General features: G+C 42.3%; 2 protein-coding genes across 2 annotated transcripts; both read left to right on the forward strand.

Annotated features, from left to right (window-relative positions):
• The first annotated feature begins 988 nt into the window (after nucleotides 1-988).
• On the forward strand, nucleotides 989-2622 carry LOC135540663 (immediate early response gene 5-like protein). The gene has a single exon (XM_064967102.1). The coding sequence runs from the start codon at nucleotides 1093-1095 to the stop codon at nucleotides 2110-2112; it is 1020 nt and encodes a 339-aa protein (XP_064823174.1). The 5' UTR covers nucleotides 989-1092; the 3' UTR covers nucleotides 2113-2622.
• A 460-nt stretch (nucleotides 2623-3082) lies between these two features.
• Nucleotides 3083-12761, forward strand: LOC135540647 (carnitine O-acetyltransferase-like). Its single transcript, XM_064967101.1, has 14 exons — nucleotides 3083-3847; nucleotides 4785-5063; nucleotides 5411-5529; nucleotides 6662-6715; nucleotides 7320-7485; nucleotides 7591-7765; nucleotides 7969-8147; nucleotides 8251-8351; nucleotides 10602-10721; nucleotides 10815-10937; nucleotides 11049-11184; nucleotides 11283-11345; nucleotides 11472-11609; nucleotides 11826-12761. Exons 1-14 carry the CDS (start codon nucleotides 3821-3823, stop codon nucleotides 12039-12041), a joined length of 1896 nt encoding a protein of 631 aa, XP_064823173.1. The 5' UTR covers nucleotides 3083-3820; the 3' UTR covers nucleotides 12042-12761.
• Nucleotides 12762-15652: the final 2891 nt, after the last annotated feature.

Raw genomic sequence — 15652 nt, forward strand, 5'->3', positions numbered from 1 at the left:
TAAATGGCCGTGGATGAGATTGAGCACTTTCAGTCATTGCACAGGTGCATTCAAGTTTTCTTATGGGTATTTTCTTTCATTCCTATCTTTTACTACATTTAAAAACTCAAACAACACTGACTTTAGTATAATGGCAGTATGCTGTATGGTTCTCACGATGCCTCCTTCTTTGCCAGTGTGTTATATTTTAAAGATATTTGAGTGATCAACTTGTGGGTTGGGGAAATCACTTGTGTCAAACTTCAAAGAAAGCAATAATGAGTCACACTCATTTGAGTACCTCATTCTGGACGCATTAAAAAATACACTGCCTAACACTGACAACACTGCTACACTGACAGACATACCATCACACCAAGTTTACAAACAGTATTATCAGGCCATAATAGCCTTAAAGATGGTTCTTTATTATTTTTTACCTGAGTGGTTAGGCCTACCTCTATTACTGTAACTTATTTGGCAGAACATGAACGCCATGTGCAGGTGTGCTGCATGATGTCAGCCATCTGTCTACTACCAGCAGATGTGCAGTTCAGTTGACTGATTAGTCTATCAACAGGGAGCATTCCCAACCAGACATAAATGCTTAGTGACAGAGAGGTTTCCGTGAATCACTGGGACTTCATGACATCACCTCCAGGTGCAGATTAACTGATTCATCCCCAACCTGTGTGTGTGTGTGTGTGTGTGTGTGTGTGTGTGTGTGTGTGTGTGTGTGTGTGTGTGTGTGTGTGTGTGTGTGTGTGTGTGTGTGTGTGTGTGTGTGTGTGTGTGTGTGTGTGTGTGTGTGTGTGTGTGTGTCTGTCTGTGTGAGTGTGTGATGAGTTGAAATGAAGGCCTACTTATACGTAATGCGCAATTGTGCATCTTGGTACGCTTTTGGCACACATATATTTGAATGGTAGCAAAGAACCGCCTCTCCCTTATTGGCCAGTACAAACTATAAGCCGAGGAAAAAAGTCTGTCTTTGACAATGCCGGGGTTTCGTTGGTGGAACCCGTGATTGGGAGGAACCTATGTGAGATGTCTTTAAATTGTTCACAGCAAAAATGGGCGTAAATCCATGCCCCTACCCAGAAAGCATGAGAACGCATGTTCAGATTTTCTCCACGAATTTACTTCTATAATAGGCAAATTACTTATAGTTTTATGTCCAGAAGACAGTCTATTTTATTCACTAGAGTAGGTAACAAATATAATTGTACATTTATTATCATGGCGTGTGCAGTTGACGCACAGAATTTGATCTCTATTTCTTTGCGGAAAATGCATAACTCCAGAACGCAGAGAGGAGGTATCAAGCTCCACAAGAACTTGCTGGTCACATATGTCCTGAAAAACGCTAGAGATTTTTACATGAGCATGGAGTTTGCAGAAATGGTAAGCTACCTACAGCAGAACGGAGAGATGAGGACTGTCTGTGATGAAAAGCAGGACTCTTTTGAAATGTCCGGGAACTGTGCGGATCTAGCTGGTGAGTTTTGCTGCAACTACACAGGGGATGTGTTGGACACTTACCACTGCGCAGCGCCACAATCGGCTTGCCACCCAGCAATGGTGCCCGATGCGCACATCCAAACGGCACCTGCCTGTTTCATGGCTCCTGTCTATCAATGTGACCCTAACCTCAAGTCCTCGGGGGTCTGCTGGGACTGTTATGCGGAACCTTACACAGCCAACCGGGACATTCCTGTCTCAAACACACACAATCAAAAGACTGTATTGGACTTGGACACACATGTGGTGACTACTGTCGAGAATGGATATCTCCCCCCAGACTACTGCGTGTCATTAAAACAACATGGTCAGGGCCCGCAAAGTTCTCATAAGAAACGAAAAATGGATTCAAGTGATGCTTCTGATTCCGATTATCTGTCAGACTTTGTGCCCATGTCATGCAAACGCATTAGGTCTGATGACGTTTCTTGTTGTAATTCTGAACAACTGGACACACCGAACATCTCCAACCTCATGTCAGTGTTAGGCTCGGGATTTACTGAGCTGTTGAACTGGCAAACGGACGTGGAACAGGTAGTAAACGGACAAACAAACTGTTGTAAACAAGCACTGGCGGGCAGCGGTGCATGGACTAGAGCAATTGAGGCTTTTTGATTGACACACTTTACATTTTTCTACAAACCATTGGTGGTCTCAAAAAAATACATAATTGATATACTTAACACTGTTCTGCTCTTTTTCAATTTAAAAGCTGTTGAACTCAATTTAAATTGTACTTTCGGGAGAGGGCTCGCGCAATATGTGCGATGACCTATGTTAACCATGGATTGCTGATGCTATGTATGCCTATTGGACATTTAGAGGCTATGAAGCCACGGGCCGACCATATTGGCATTCCTCAGTACGTGCAGTCCTCGGTAGCAATGAATGGAATTTCACAGCATTTCATTTAAATGTTTCAAGGGAACAATTAAATGTATGTAAGTATTTGTGTCGTTTTATTGGGGACAGTAACATTAGTAATGTCCAAAAAAATATACTTTAAGGATTTTTTAAAACTTTTTTTTTTACATTTTCAATGTGTATCTTACATTAAGGTGTCTGTAATAAAATACATGTAGCAAACGAATGTGGGCAATAAATACATTTATATAGCTTCCAAAATGTTTTTCTTTACACTGGTGGGGGAGTGCCAAGATGGAGGCACAGTGGCTTCAACACAGCGCATCCAAAATGTCTTCTAGTGTGTATATGTAATTCATTAGATATAGTGTTTTCTCCTGCACCAAGTTGTTGCCTTCATGTGCCTTGCATGCCTTGCTCAAATGTGTGATGCAGAACCAGCTCCACCATGCGATGATGGAAAAGAACTGCACCAATTTATTGCCAAATGCATTTTGATAACTCCCGTGAAATGATAAGAAAATTAGCAGGTGTGTTATGCATTTCATAGACCAGTATAGGCTGTTTTAATTAGGACTGTAGACCATTTTTTTGTAGTACATTTTTCTGTAGTACATTTTTTGTGTAATGATGTCTTACACTATTTCTGTGCCATCATACTTAATTATGGCACTCTACAAAGCAAGGGACTATAATTTTTTTGTAACTAAAGTATACATTTATTTGCATATTTCCGTTAAGGGACGCCTACTCTGTTTAGTGCGCGTGTGCAATAACTCATTTCGCCTTTGCGCTCTTTCTAAACAACGCCAACGCTACAAAAAGCAGTCTATCCTGTTTTATTTTTTAAGAGAGATTTTAATTTAGGTAACAAACTGTATGGATATGGAATGTTTAATCGATGAGAAAATGTGCAGAACGTCGGCCAAATCCATATCTGCTTCATCTTCTCCCACTTGGCTTCCTCTCATCACCATATTTGGTAATGAGTGGAAAACGCCAGCCGGATGCTTCACATTTATCTGTGCCTTCTCCTTTAATAAGGGGTACTGACCTCCTAAGGATTCCAGATAGCGAAGGCCGATTGAAAAAGGCAACAACTTAGCCCTCTCCAAGGATGTCTTCATTAAGGAAACCTTTTGCCGTTTCACAACGGAAACGGGGAGGGACCTACTTGAATTTGTCCAATAGAAACTATCGTTTACGCTTTCCTTTTGGAGTAGACTGTTTCTGTTGCAAAACCAGACGAAACGTTTTGCAACAGAATTGGAGTAATGATTACAACCCAGCTCTAGCCATAGGTTCGGGTTAAGGACGGGGTCTGCGGAGAACACCGATATTTTTTGAGTAACAAACGCCATGCGTAGGCTACGTCCTTGAGGAATGAAATGACAGTTCGAGGTGTTTTTTAAAATTAACAACAAGCAAATCCTTTTTGCGGGGCCATTTCTATGAAACAATGCTGGGTCTTCTTGTGAGAGCAGTGGTGAGTCAAACGTTTTTATAGCCTAATTCATGAGTGCGCAGTTGTGCGCCCATAAGTAAGAGCAGCGCGTTCACTATTACTGTTGTAAATGAGGGTGGGGCACCAGGTTAGGCAACTGTTATAATTGTAGCCTAAAATGTGAAGTCAGGCCACTCCGAATTTCTCCACGAAAATCATATCAAATTAGCATTTACCCCATTTTAGCTACCACTCGAGTCTCTGTATTAGGTTACAACATGGATAGCCGTCAGTTTCAAGGTTTAATGGTTGTCTATATCAGATTAAGATAAAACAGTGGGTTAAACTATCATACAATTTTAAATAGCCACCAGATTGCTTTTTAGATGTGGTGCATGTTCATTGCAAGTGTTCACGCACTGTAGCAGAACTGGCTATTTATATTCTAACTTTAAACAGCTATCAGGAAACTTGACAGCCAAGCACAGTCCAAACAAATAGTCCTAACAACATACTAAACGTGATAGATCTGTTTTGGTCTCAAGTTTCTGTCATAAAATTAGATCATACAGTGTTCTAACAATCTATTATTTCAAAAGGGTTTTGGATTCATGACATAGGATTATTTTGATCACACTTTTTTACATTGAAACGAATGTAAATAAATGTTAATCACTTTGTTAATCATAGTTTTGTCTGTTTTTATTATGTTATGGTTTCTGTTGCAATGGCACTCTGTGTCGTGGTGTTGACAGTTGCTGGCAAATATAGGCCTATAAATAAGCTCTGTGGTTGTCAACCAACATTGTTGATATATTTTATATGCCAATGGGATTATCAACTGTGGGTATTAATATTTTAGATACTTTAAGACACAACATATCATCCTAGACATGTATGGTATTGGATTATGTCATTGATTGCAGAACAAATTATTTATTAGAAATGCAAAGACAGATTTTTTTATTTTATTTTTTAGCTAAGGTCAGGCTTGGTGAAGCCATATCACCTGGTCAAGCCAGTGTCAGTGACTATCCTCCCAGAGAGGTCTTCGCACCACCAGGATAATTTGCCTAAGCTGCCAGTGCCTCCACTGAGGCAGACATTTGAGCGCTACCTGTTGATGCTGGAGCCCCTGCTCAGTGAGGAGGAGCTGGATCACACACGCAAGCTGGTCAAGGAGTTCCTCATTCCTGGTGGGGTGGGAGACAGGTTGCAGAGAAGCCTGGAGCGCAGAGCCAGCAACAAAGGAAACTGGGTTGGTACATACTGTAGTTGAACAGAGAAGGTCACATAAGGAAGAGGTTTATGTGTTAGGGCAGCGCATGGCCCATAGAGGTTGAAAGAAGAGTACAATAAGTCCTTGGAGGGATACATGCAGCTAAAGATCTGTGTTGATTGGCAGGAAAGGATCCCTGTATTACATCCATTATGCAATTACGTAAATGTGATGTTAATTCCATCCATTTCCCACACTTTTCGAGATTACATTTAACATTCACCCATAGGTTTACTCCCTTGCATATGTCATAACCTGTGAATGTGTTTAGGAGAAAATGATCTGATGTTTGGTGGACTATAGCATTGTCATTGCTGTTTATGTAGCTCACAGAGTGGTGGATGCAGTCAGCCTATCTGGATTCCCGGATGCCTGTGGCAGTCTATTCCAGCCCAGGGGTGGTCCTGCCCCGCATGACCTTCCAAGATCGCCAAGGACAAATGAGGTGAACAACAAGGAACCATGCGTGTCTGAGACCACTGTACTAAAAGCAGCCATTGTGACGAGACAGTTGAGATGCCTTCCCTCCATTAGTCCTCCATCACTGAAAGGTCTTTATGGCCGTCCTACACATCAATGAAAGCAAGTTTTATAGGCCTACTGCTTCTTAAAAAGCAAGTTAGTAGAAAGTGATTGACTTTAGTGTTGTATTACACCATAGCTCTTGTGAACTTGAGAATAGGCTTGAGTTTCATAATGACCTTTAGACAGACTTCCCCTCCGTGCTGGCTATTTTAGGCACATTCACTGTTCAAAACATTGCTCATCTTTTTTGGACCACCGTGATCCACAAGGTACGCAGTCAACATTGTGGTCTTACGTGGCTTTTTGTTGAGCAAAACTTGTCAGTGAATGTACTATAGAGAGCACGCACACATGGGTGTAAGTGTGTGCTGCCATTGAGTTTGCTTCAGCTGGACCATTCGTGCAAAATATTTGCCGCTATGTGGTACTGCTTCGATATTACGGACAGTGCCAAACTTATACACTAGGCTAGAAGAGGATACTAGAGCAGACTCCAATGCTCATATGAAAAGCCAATTATTCAACAATCTACTGTACTGTACACCATCTTAGCCACTAGACTAGAGTGACACAGACAGTTCATGAAATACGGAGATATAGAATCGAAATAGACAGATTTTTCTTATAATAATCGTGGTCCTGAGTCTGACGTAAGCAAGTCTGGTTGGAGATAAAATAATATAAATAATACATTTTTATTGTCACATACACTGGATAGATGCAGTGAAATGTGTTCTTTACAAAGTCAGCCATAGCAGCATGGCGCCCCTGAAGCATATTATGGTTGAATGCCTTGCTTAAGGGCACATCGGCAGATTTTTCACCTCGTCGGCTCGGGTATTCAAACCAGCGACCTTTCATATACTGGCCCAACGCTCTTAACCACTAGACTAGATATGAGGCCATGGAAAACAAAATAGTGCACTAAAGTGTATCGGAGTAGATTATGTGAATAGAACATGAGATGGGGAGCGGTGAAAGACTGAGTGTCAGTTGGATGAAGAAATACCATATATGGTTTCATTATTAATTCAACATGGTTTTCTGCTCAGGTTTGCTGCAAAATTGATTGCAGGGGTTTTGGACTTCAAAAAAATGATTGACAGGTTAGTAATATTTTCTATTTTAATGATATCCAGGTAACTGCCAAAATAATGGAAACTCTTGAGTAAATGAGGGATACAAAGTATATTGAAAGTAGCTCCTTCCACACAGATGTTTCCTGAGTTAATTAAGCAATTAACATCCTATTATGCTTGGGGTCAAGTATAAAAATGCAGGGCAGACAATTATTTTAGCTACCCATGGCTACGCCCCCATAGGATGACAATGCCGCCATCCACATGGGACGAGTGGTCACTGAATGGTTGGATGAGCATGAAAACAATCTAAGTAATTTGCCATGGCCGTCTCAGTCACCAGATCTCCCAATTGAACACTTGAACACTTCTGGAATGGTGCCTGAGACGGTGTTTTCCACTACCATCAGCAAAACACCAAATTATCGAATTTCTTCTGGAAGAATTGTCGCATCCCTCCAATAGAGTTCCAGACACTTGCAGAATCTATGCCACAGTGCATTGAAGCTTTTCTGTCTCATAGTGGCCCAATGGCCTATTAAGACACCTTATGTTGGTGTTTCCTTTATTTTGGCAGTAACCTGTACATCTAATGTGTTTGTCACCCCGGCTGACTCTAACTCTGTCTTAGTGAGACGTTGCCTATTGAGTATTTGGGTGGGAAGCCTCTGTGTATGGACCAGTACTACCAGATCCTGTCCTCCTGTCGTATCCCTGGACCAAAGAGAGACACTGTGGTCAACCACGCTGTCGGGAAAGTGGCCCCTACTCACATCACTGTGGTCCATAACTTCCAGGTAAACTAGAGCTTTGTTGTACACATTGTTGTATTGTTAGTTTCTTGGCTGTAACCCACTGAACCAAATCTCAAATGCTGATTGGCCTTCTCCCTCTGGCCTTAGTTCTTTGTCTTGGATGTGTATAACAGCGATGGCTCCCCACTGACGGTGGACCAGATCTACATGCAACTGGAGAAGGTCTGGAACTCGTCCCTGCAGAGCAACAAGGAGCCTATCGGCATCCTGACCTCCCAGCACCGCAACACCTGGGGCAAAGCCTACAACAACCTCATCAAAGGTATGGCAATGGAGGGGGACATCACTTTGACAGTGAGGGCTCAGAGGAGCATATTGGGTGACTCACCAAATATACAAAAGCCATTCTTGAGCCATAACGTAAGAGTAACTGGAAGCAACCTATCACTTTGGACAAACTGTTTTAGAGCTATTGATTTCCTCTAGGTCCTTGTTGGGTTGCTGATTGTCATTTTTTCCCCCTAGACAAGACAAATAAGGAGTCTGTCCGTGCTATCCAGAAGAGCATATTCACGGTGTGTCTAGACGCCCCCATGCCACAGACATCTGAGCAGCGGTACCAGAGTCGGGTCGCTGCCCAGATGCTACATGGTGGAGGGAGTCGCTGGAACAGTGGCAACCGCTGGTTTGATAAGACCTTGCAGGTGAGCTCTGAGATTAGAACTATAGAACAAAGGTTGCTATCCTCCTAGATATTGTACTTCAAGTCTCTTGCCATTTTTATAATGTTTGTTATTTAATCCCCAGTTTATTGTGGGTGAAGATGGTACATGTGGTCTGGTGTATGAGCATGCCCCAGCTGAAGGCCCACCCATTGTGTTCTTGGTGGACCATGTGGTTGAATACATGTAAGGCATTACAGAATATATTTAATTAATTAATTAATGGTACACAGTATTTCTGTGGGTACTGTGTACTTTAGAGAAGAACTTTGGCACAGATTGCTGGCTGCAATGGCTATTTTTCCAACCGGATCAGGTGCATTGTGCCTGAGCATAGCATGCATTTTGAAGATTTCCAGTGTGTCATGTTCAGATAGTGCCTCATCCTTTTAAAAACTCTTAACTACCATTTAAAGCCTACTGACCATGACCAGGCTGTGACCATGACCCTGCCCTACTGACCCTGGCCTACTGACCATGACCCTGGCCTACTGACCATGACCAGGCTGTGACCATGACCACAGCAGTTGCTACATCCATTTTTGGACTTACAAATTAATGATATGTACAGTGGGGCAAAACAGTATTTAGTCAGCCACCAATTGTGCAAGTTCTCCTACTGTAATTTATCATACGTACACTTCAACTATGACAGACAAAATTAGAAAATAAAATCCAGAAAATCACATGGTAGGATTTTTTTATGAATTTATTTGCAAATTATGGTGGAAAATAAGTATTTGGTCAATAACAAAAGTTTCTCTACTTTGTTATATACCCTTTGTTGGCAATGACAGAGGTCAAACGTTTTCTGTAAGTCTTCACAAGGTTTTCACACATTGTTGCTGGTATTTTGGCCCATTCCTCCATGCAGATCTCCTCGAGAGCAGTGATGTTTTGGGGCTGTTGCTGGGCAACACGGACTTTCAACTCCCTCCAAAGATTTTCTATGGGGTTGAGATCTGGAGACTGGCGAGGCCACTCCAGGACATTGAAATGCTTCTTACGAAGCCACTCCTTCGTTGGCCGGGCGGTGTGTTTGGGATCATTGTCATGCTGAAAGACCCAGCCACGTTTCATCTTCAATGCCCTTGCTGATGGAAGGAGGTTTTCACTCAAAATCTCACGATACATGGCTCCATTCATTCTTTCCTTTACACGTATCAGTCATCCTGGTCCCTTTGCAGAAAAACAGCCCCAAAGCATGATGTTTCCACCCCGTGCTTCACAGTAGGTATGCTGTTCTTTGGATGCAACTCAGCATTCTTTGTCCTCCAAACACGACGAGTTGAGTTTTTACCAAAAGGTTATATTTTGGATTCATATGACCATATGACATTCTCCCAATCTTCTTCTGGATCATCCAAATGCTCTCCAGCAAACTTCAGACGGGCCTGGACATCTACTGACTTAAGCAGGGGGACACGTCTGGCACTGCAGGATTTGAGTCCCTGGCGGCGTAGTGTGTTACTGATGGTAGGCTTTGTTACTTTGGTCCCAGCTCTCTGCAGGTCATTCTCTAGATCCCTCCGTGTGGTTCTGGGATTTTTGCTCACCGTTCTTGTGATCATTTTGACCCCACGGGGTGAGATCTTGCGTGGAGCCCCAGATCGAGGAAGATTCAGTGGTCTTGTATGTCTTCCATTTCCTAATAATTGCTCCCACAGTTGATTTCTTCAAACCAAGCTGCTTACCTATTGCAGATTCAATCTTCCCAGCCTGGTGCAGGTCTACAATTTTGTTTCTGGTGTCCTTTGACAGCTCTTTGGTCTTAGAAATAGTGGAGTTTGGAGTGTGACTGTTTGAGCTTGTGGACAGGTGTCTTTTATACTGATAACAATTTCAAACAGGTGCCATTAATACAGGTAACGAGTGGAGGATAGAGGAGCCTCTTAAAGAAGAAGTTACAGGTCTGTGAGAGCCAGAAATCTTGCTTGTTTGTAGGTGACCAAATACTTATTTTCCACCATAATTTGCAAATACATTCATTAAAAATCCTACAATGTGATTTTCTGGATTTAATTTTCTGATTTTTGTCTATCATAGTTGAAGTGTACCTAAGATGAAAATTACAGGCCTCTCATCTTTTTAAGTGGGTAGAACTTGCACAATTGGTGGCTGACTAAATACTTTTTTGCCCCACTGTATATTTATTCTTGTAAATTCCTCATGAGCTTAGTTCAACTGTCGTAATTTAAGCTTGTTTTGCTCCAATGTTTGTAAACAAAGTATAGGGAAACACACTGTATAGCCTCAACTTGGTCAAAACTATGATTTTTTTTTCATGGATGGTCAGCCCTTGCATCCATAGCTCTTTCCATGAATTTGAGTGATCACATTTCTCTAGCCCAATCCCTCAGCTTATTACCAAAACAGTGGCGGGACTTTGTTATTGTTTCAACAACTGATTGGCCCTTTTGTTTTGTGTTTAAACAGGAGGAGGATGGAGGTAGTACGCACTCCCATGACCCCTCTGCCCATGCCTCCCAAACTGCGTTTCAACATCACACCTGAGGTGAAGAAGGATATTGAGTCGGCCAAGCAGAATATGAACATGTAAGTAGATTCTGTTTCTGTTTTCCTAGCAGTTTCTATTCAAACATGTCTGAAGTGTTTCTCACCCTTTGGCTGACTTTTTTTAAACCCCAGAATGTCACATGACTTGGATGTGAACGTGGTCTTCTTTTCTGATTATGGGAGAAATGTTCCAAGGGCGCACAAGTTGAGTCCAGATGCCTTTATACAAATGGCTCTACAGCTTGCCTACTTCAGGTGGGGTTCATTACATTTCTACTATCAAAAAACAGCATCTGAAACAGCAGTTGGGTTACCTTAACCTGTCACTTTGCCACATTTGAGACTTACTGATCTTTCATGTTTCAGAATGTATAAGATGTGCTGTTCTACCTATGAGAGTGCGTCCTTGCGTATGTTTGCACTTGGTCGAACAGACACCATCCGCTCCTGCTCCAACGAGTCGCTCAACTTTGTCCAGGCGATGGAGGACCCAGCGAAACCGGTGAGTCAACTCTGAAACCTGGATGTTGACAGTAAATAGACACTAACCACTGACTGTTACTGTACTGCAATAATGTAAGTTTTACTATATGTTGACAGAATGCAGAGAAGGTTTTTCTATTGGACAAAGCATGCCAAGCCCACAGAGAATATACTCATATGGTGAGGACTGGAACTCTGGATCAGTTTTTGATGGAAATCTACAGTTACTGTAATAACACATGCTTGTCCCCACCCACTGCAATGTACATTTATTTTGTGCTTTTATGTATGTCCGTTACTGAGTAGGCAATTCATGGCCAGGCCATAGACAGACATCTCCTTGGCCTAAAGTTGCAGGCGATTGAAGAACTGACTTCCATGCCAGAGATATTCATGGATACAGCCTATGCTGTGGCTGAACATTTCAATCTCTCCACCAGCCAGGTATGCAAGCTGTTTCTGTGACATATTAAGCATCCCAAAATGCAACACATAAGAGGACAAGTTGCAGACCTGTAGCCAGTGGTAACATGACTAAAAACATTGTAAATACAAGTACTTTGTAAGGATTGGTACTAATTTTAGTTTATTAGACAATGATAAAGTTTGGACTGCATTTGTAAATGCCAATGCCTAAAATGTAATTTTTCACTCCTTCAGGCTGGTGCTAAGACGGACTGTGTGATGTGCTTCGGTCCGATGGTGCCGGATGGCTATGGAGTGTGTTACAACCCCATGGCTGACCACATAAACATTGCCATTACAGCCTTCAACAGCTGTGAAGAGACACATGCTGCCAACTTTGGCCGGGGTGTGAAGAAGGCTTTGAGAGACATGAGGTCTCTGCTGGAGGAAACGGCTAATGCTAAGCAGTGAAACCCCACAGGGTACATGGCTCCTCTGTAGGGCTGTGTGGGACTGAACCTGTGCTGGATGTAGTGGGAGAAACTAAAGCCACCTTGGTATATGTAGTGCTGTAACATGGAGAGAGGAGAAGCCCTTTGCACTGATTTCGGTGGGCCTTGGAAAGCTTTTGGGCCCTTCAGGTAGACTTGATATGTGTGGAAGGAAAGTCCTGTTATACCCAGGAGACTATATCTGTACTTCAGTGAAAAGCGAGTAAGACTGAAGGAAAGTAAGACATATCATGTTTAATGATATGGGTTTGTCCATTTCCAGATAGTTGGCACCTTATGTTAAAGAAAGATCCACACCAGATCATGGTGACTATTATGTTTTAAAAATATATATATATATATATATTTTTTTTAAAGTCTACACATGTTGGTGCGGTCTTAAATATTATTCTGGTGGTTTTTACATGCATTTATTCAGTTTGTTATTTCATATTTTAAAAATAATCAGTTCAACAGTTAAGTTATTTAAGTAATGAAATTGTGTGCCATACTATACCAGATGAGCCATAATAATGACTTGCTGAGTGGTTCTGCTGTGATTCACATTGGTAAATGTTTTCTATACAACTAAAAAAACTAAATCAAAGACTGCTGTAATTATAATAATTTACACTGAGTATTTATTTTAATGTTACAAAACCTGACAATATTGATTAAAGTAAGGAAAAACTGTCCTCCAGTAACTGCCTAAATGTCATTAAATACTGTATAATAGAAAGGCGAGCCACAGATCAAGGCTCCACAAATGAGTATTTTGCTCGGAAGCTACCCTTGCTATGCAGGTACTTGCCATGGAATTCTATCTCCGCCATGTTTCCAGCTGAGCACTAGTGAAAGAGCTGTTGGCCCTTGAACATGTTGGTCTTCAAGACATCTACATCTCGTATGTAATGCAGATGGTATTGGAGACATAATGTTTTTTACAATGGCATACATGGCAAGATGAAGGTTCATTGTTTAATGTACACTCAACTAGATAGTTCTGTTTTGATTCTTCAGTATTTCAATGCAAACTGTCTCCCTCTTCCCTCACCATAATGAAGGTGGACTGAGCTGCTGTGCTGTTGTCCATGGGGCCCATGTGCAGAGCCTGGATCCTGATCTTTACTGAGGGAGGGGCATTGATGAGCACTTGAAAGGTGAGACGGCCCAAAGCTGAGGTCATCGTTGGATTCTCAATGACTCCGCTGGGAGCAAACAGCTGGACATCAGTCTGTGGGAGCAACACTGAGAGGAATATGGGTATGTCTTAAATGAACCAAATCATGTTATTTGAAATTTCGCATGTCATTCTACCAAATCTTTTCTTCTATCACTGTGTAACAGCATGATTGAAATATACCTTCTGTTTCAGCCCATAGCCGCTCCGTACCGTCATAAGTGATGGTACGGTGATGAGTGATTACTCTTCTTGGAGGTCTTCTGACTGCTGTAAGTGAGCAAGACTGTTTCCAGGAGACCGGAGAGCCCAGCAGGATGTTGGTCCTGGAGGTCAGTTCAGTGTCCTCCTATTATTTTGGGAAAATGATCTATTACCACAACAAACAAAAAATGTTTGTTTAATCGTACGTCTCACATTTGACATTACAACTCTTATGTCAAAAATAATTTGTAGATCAAAGGCAGCACTATGAAACTTTATCCAAAGTGACTTATTTTTTTTATTTTACCTTTTTATTTAACTAGGCAAGTCAGGTAAGAACACATTCTTATTTTCAATGACTGCTTAGGAACAGTGGGTTAACTGCCTTGTTCAGGGGCAGAACGACAGATGTTTACCTTGTCAGCTCGGGGATTTGATCTTGCAACCTTTCAGTTACTAGTCCAACTTATCCTAGCCACAGGTGACAGAGGATGTTGTAACAACGGTCCACCTTCCCCTGGGTATCTCTTTTCATAAATGCATTATTGCTAATGGGTGTATAGAATTGGTATGTGATGTTTAGACTGGTTTGCTCTCCATATGCTTCTCCATATTTCCAATAGACCTGCAGAAGGAGTGATAGTCTTTATTTTCATTTCTATTTTGAGGATTCAGTAAACTTCTCTTTTTGGGTGTCCCTCACAGTTGTGCAGCTTGCACTGTATGTGATGGGCAACAGGGAGCTTAGCAGTTAAGAGCATTGGGGAAGTAATCGAAAGGTTGCTGGTTTGAATCCCCGAGCCAACTAGGTGAAAAATAGGTCGATGTGCCCTTGAGCAAGTCACTTAACCCTAATTGTTCTTGTAAGTCGCTCTGGATAAGAGTGTCTGCTAAATTAAATGTAAATTGTGTTTTGAGTGTCTTGTCATGTCTGTGAATGTCTCTCTCCCTGCTGACCTGTATGTGTCTCCTTTGGAAACAGGTCCAGGCAGCAGCAGCTCCTCCATGAGAGGGAGGAAGTCAGGTACAGATGGTGAACCAGATGACTGTCCTCCAGAGGAGAGGGGTGAGTGATGTTTAATGACATGCTGCCACTCCCATGCGGCCATTTAAAACCACCCACGGTCACCCCAGATACTCACCCAGGTGAGTGAAGACAGGTGCCCTGTTGGAAATGTGAACCTGAGTGGCATTCACTGGCAAGGTCAGGAATGTGAGGTACTTTGAGAATCAAATAAACTGGGAAGGAGAGTTTATTAACTGCAACTGGGTGGAGATAGATATGGTCATTCTCCAGACTGAGAAGAGGTGTGATGTGTGTCTTTACCTCTGGCCTGACCACCACTGTAAGACTGAGAGGTGAGACTGCAGGAGGAGCCATCTCCTCCACCTTCCCAGACTACAACACTCCACCACAGCCAAACAAATGGTGGAAGACCGGTAGAAATGATGGCCCATTAGCTTATGAGGACATGTCAGGTCTAATAATATTTCAAATTGTCTCTTAGAAAGTTCTAAGGTGGAGAAACCCAAGCAGGCGTTTACCTGGCACATCCCTTCTTTGACAAGCTGTGGTGGCACCCAAGGGAGCTGGACTGTCTGTTTCACACCGAGCCCCATCCACAAACTGACACCCAAGGGCTTACAATGACGTTTTCTCCCTCTCTCCACATTTACCTGCAATGTTCATCCCCAGGTAATGAGGAACAATCAGAGGGATATAGTGGGTGGAGGGAGAAAGTCAAACTATAGTAGTTTTATTGTCCCTCCACCCCACCATTCGGATTGACGAGGTGTCTTGGCCCAACTGTGATATCCTACAGTGTTGGGAGACAGGCACAGGGGCTGGAGCACTGCTCTACCATGAAGGCCAGCTGGGTCCTCTCAAACCGCTACTCAGACAGCATAGTGTGAGGGAGGAATGTTGAACATTGCTTGTTAAGTTTATACCCTTAATTTCAGATGACATCTGTTTGACAATCAATTGGACTGAGTCTGATGTGATCCAGCAAAGTGGAGAAGTGTCACACACGTTTACAAAAGAATCAGGGACCGTAGTTAAGTGACAGACCTCATTTATTGATTTTCATGTGGGCTGAGTTAAAAAGAGCAAGCCCAGCTGGTTGGTGGACACTGATGTTTATTTTATTGGTCACTGAAGGATGTAATTTACAGTGCAGAACAGTACATTTCTCCACAAACCTACT

This window comes from Oncorhynchus masou, chromosome 1 (genome assembly GCF_036934945.1).
Source record: "Oncorhynchus masou masou isolate Uvic2021 chromosome 1, UVic_Omas_1.1, whole genome shotgun sequence".
Taxonomy (NCBI): domain Eukaryota; kingdom Metazoa; phylum Chordata; class Actinopteri; order Salmoniformes; family Salmonidae; genus Oncorhynchus; species Oncorhynchus masou.

Bases quoted from the DNA above. Each gene is read 5' to 3' on its own strand.
- LOC135540663 (XM_064967102.1), top strand. From the start codon at position 1,093: ATGTTCAGATTTTCTCCACGAATTTACTTCTATAATAGGCAAATTACT.
- LOC135540647 (XM_064967101.1), top strand. From the start codon at position 3,821: ATGCTGGGTCTTCTTGTGAGAGCAGTG. The intron at 8,148-8,250 runs GTGAGCTCTGAG...TTTAATCCCCAG, and splicing joins GGTTTGATAAGACCTTGCAG to TTTATTGTGGGTGAAGATGG. The intron at 10,722-10,814 runs GTAAGTAGATTC...TTTAAACCCCAG, and splicing joins GCCAAGCAGAATATGAACAT to AATGTCACATGACTTGGATG.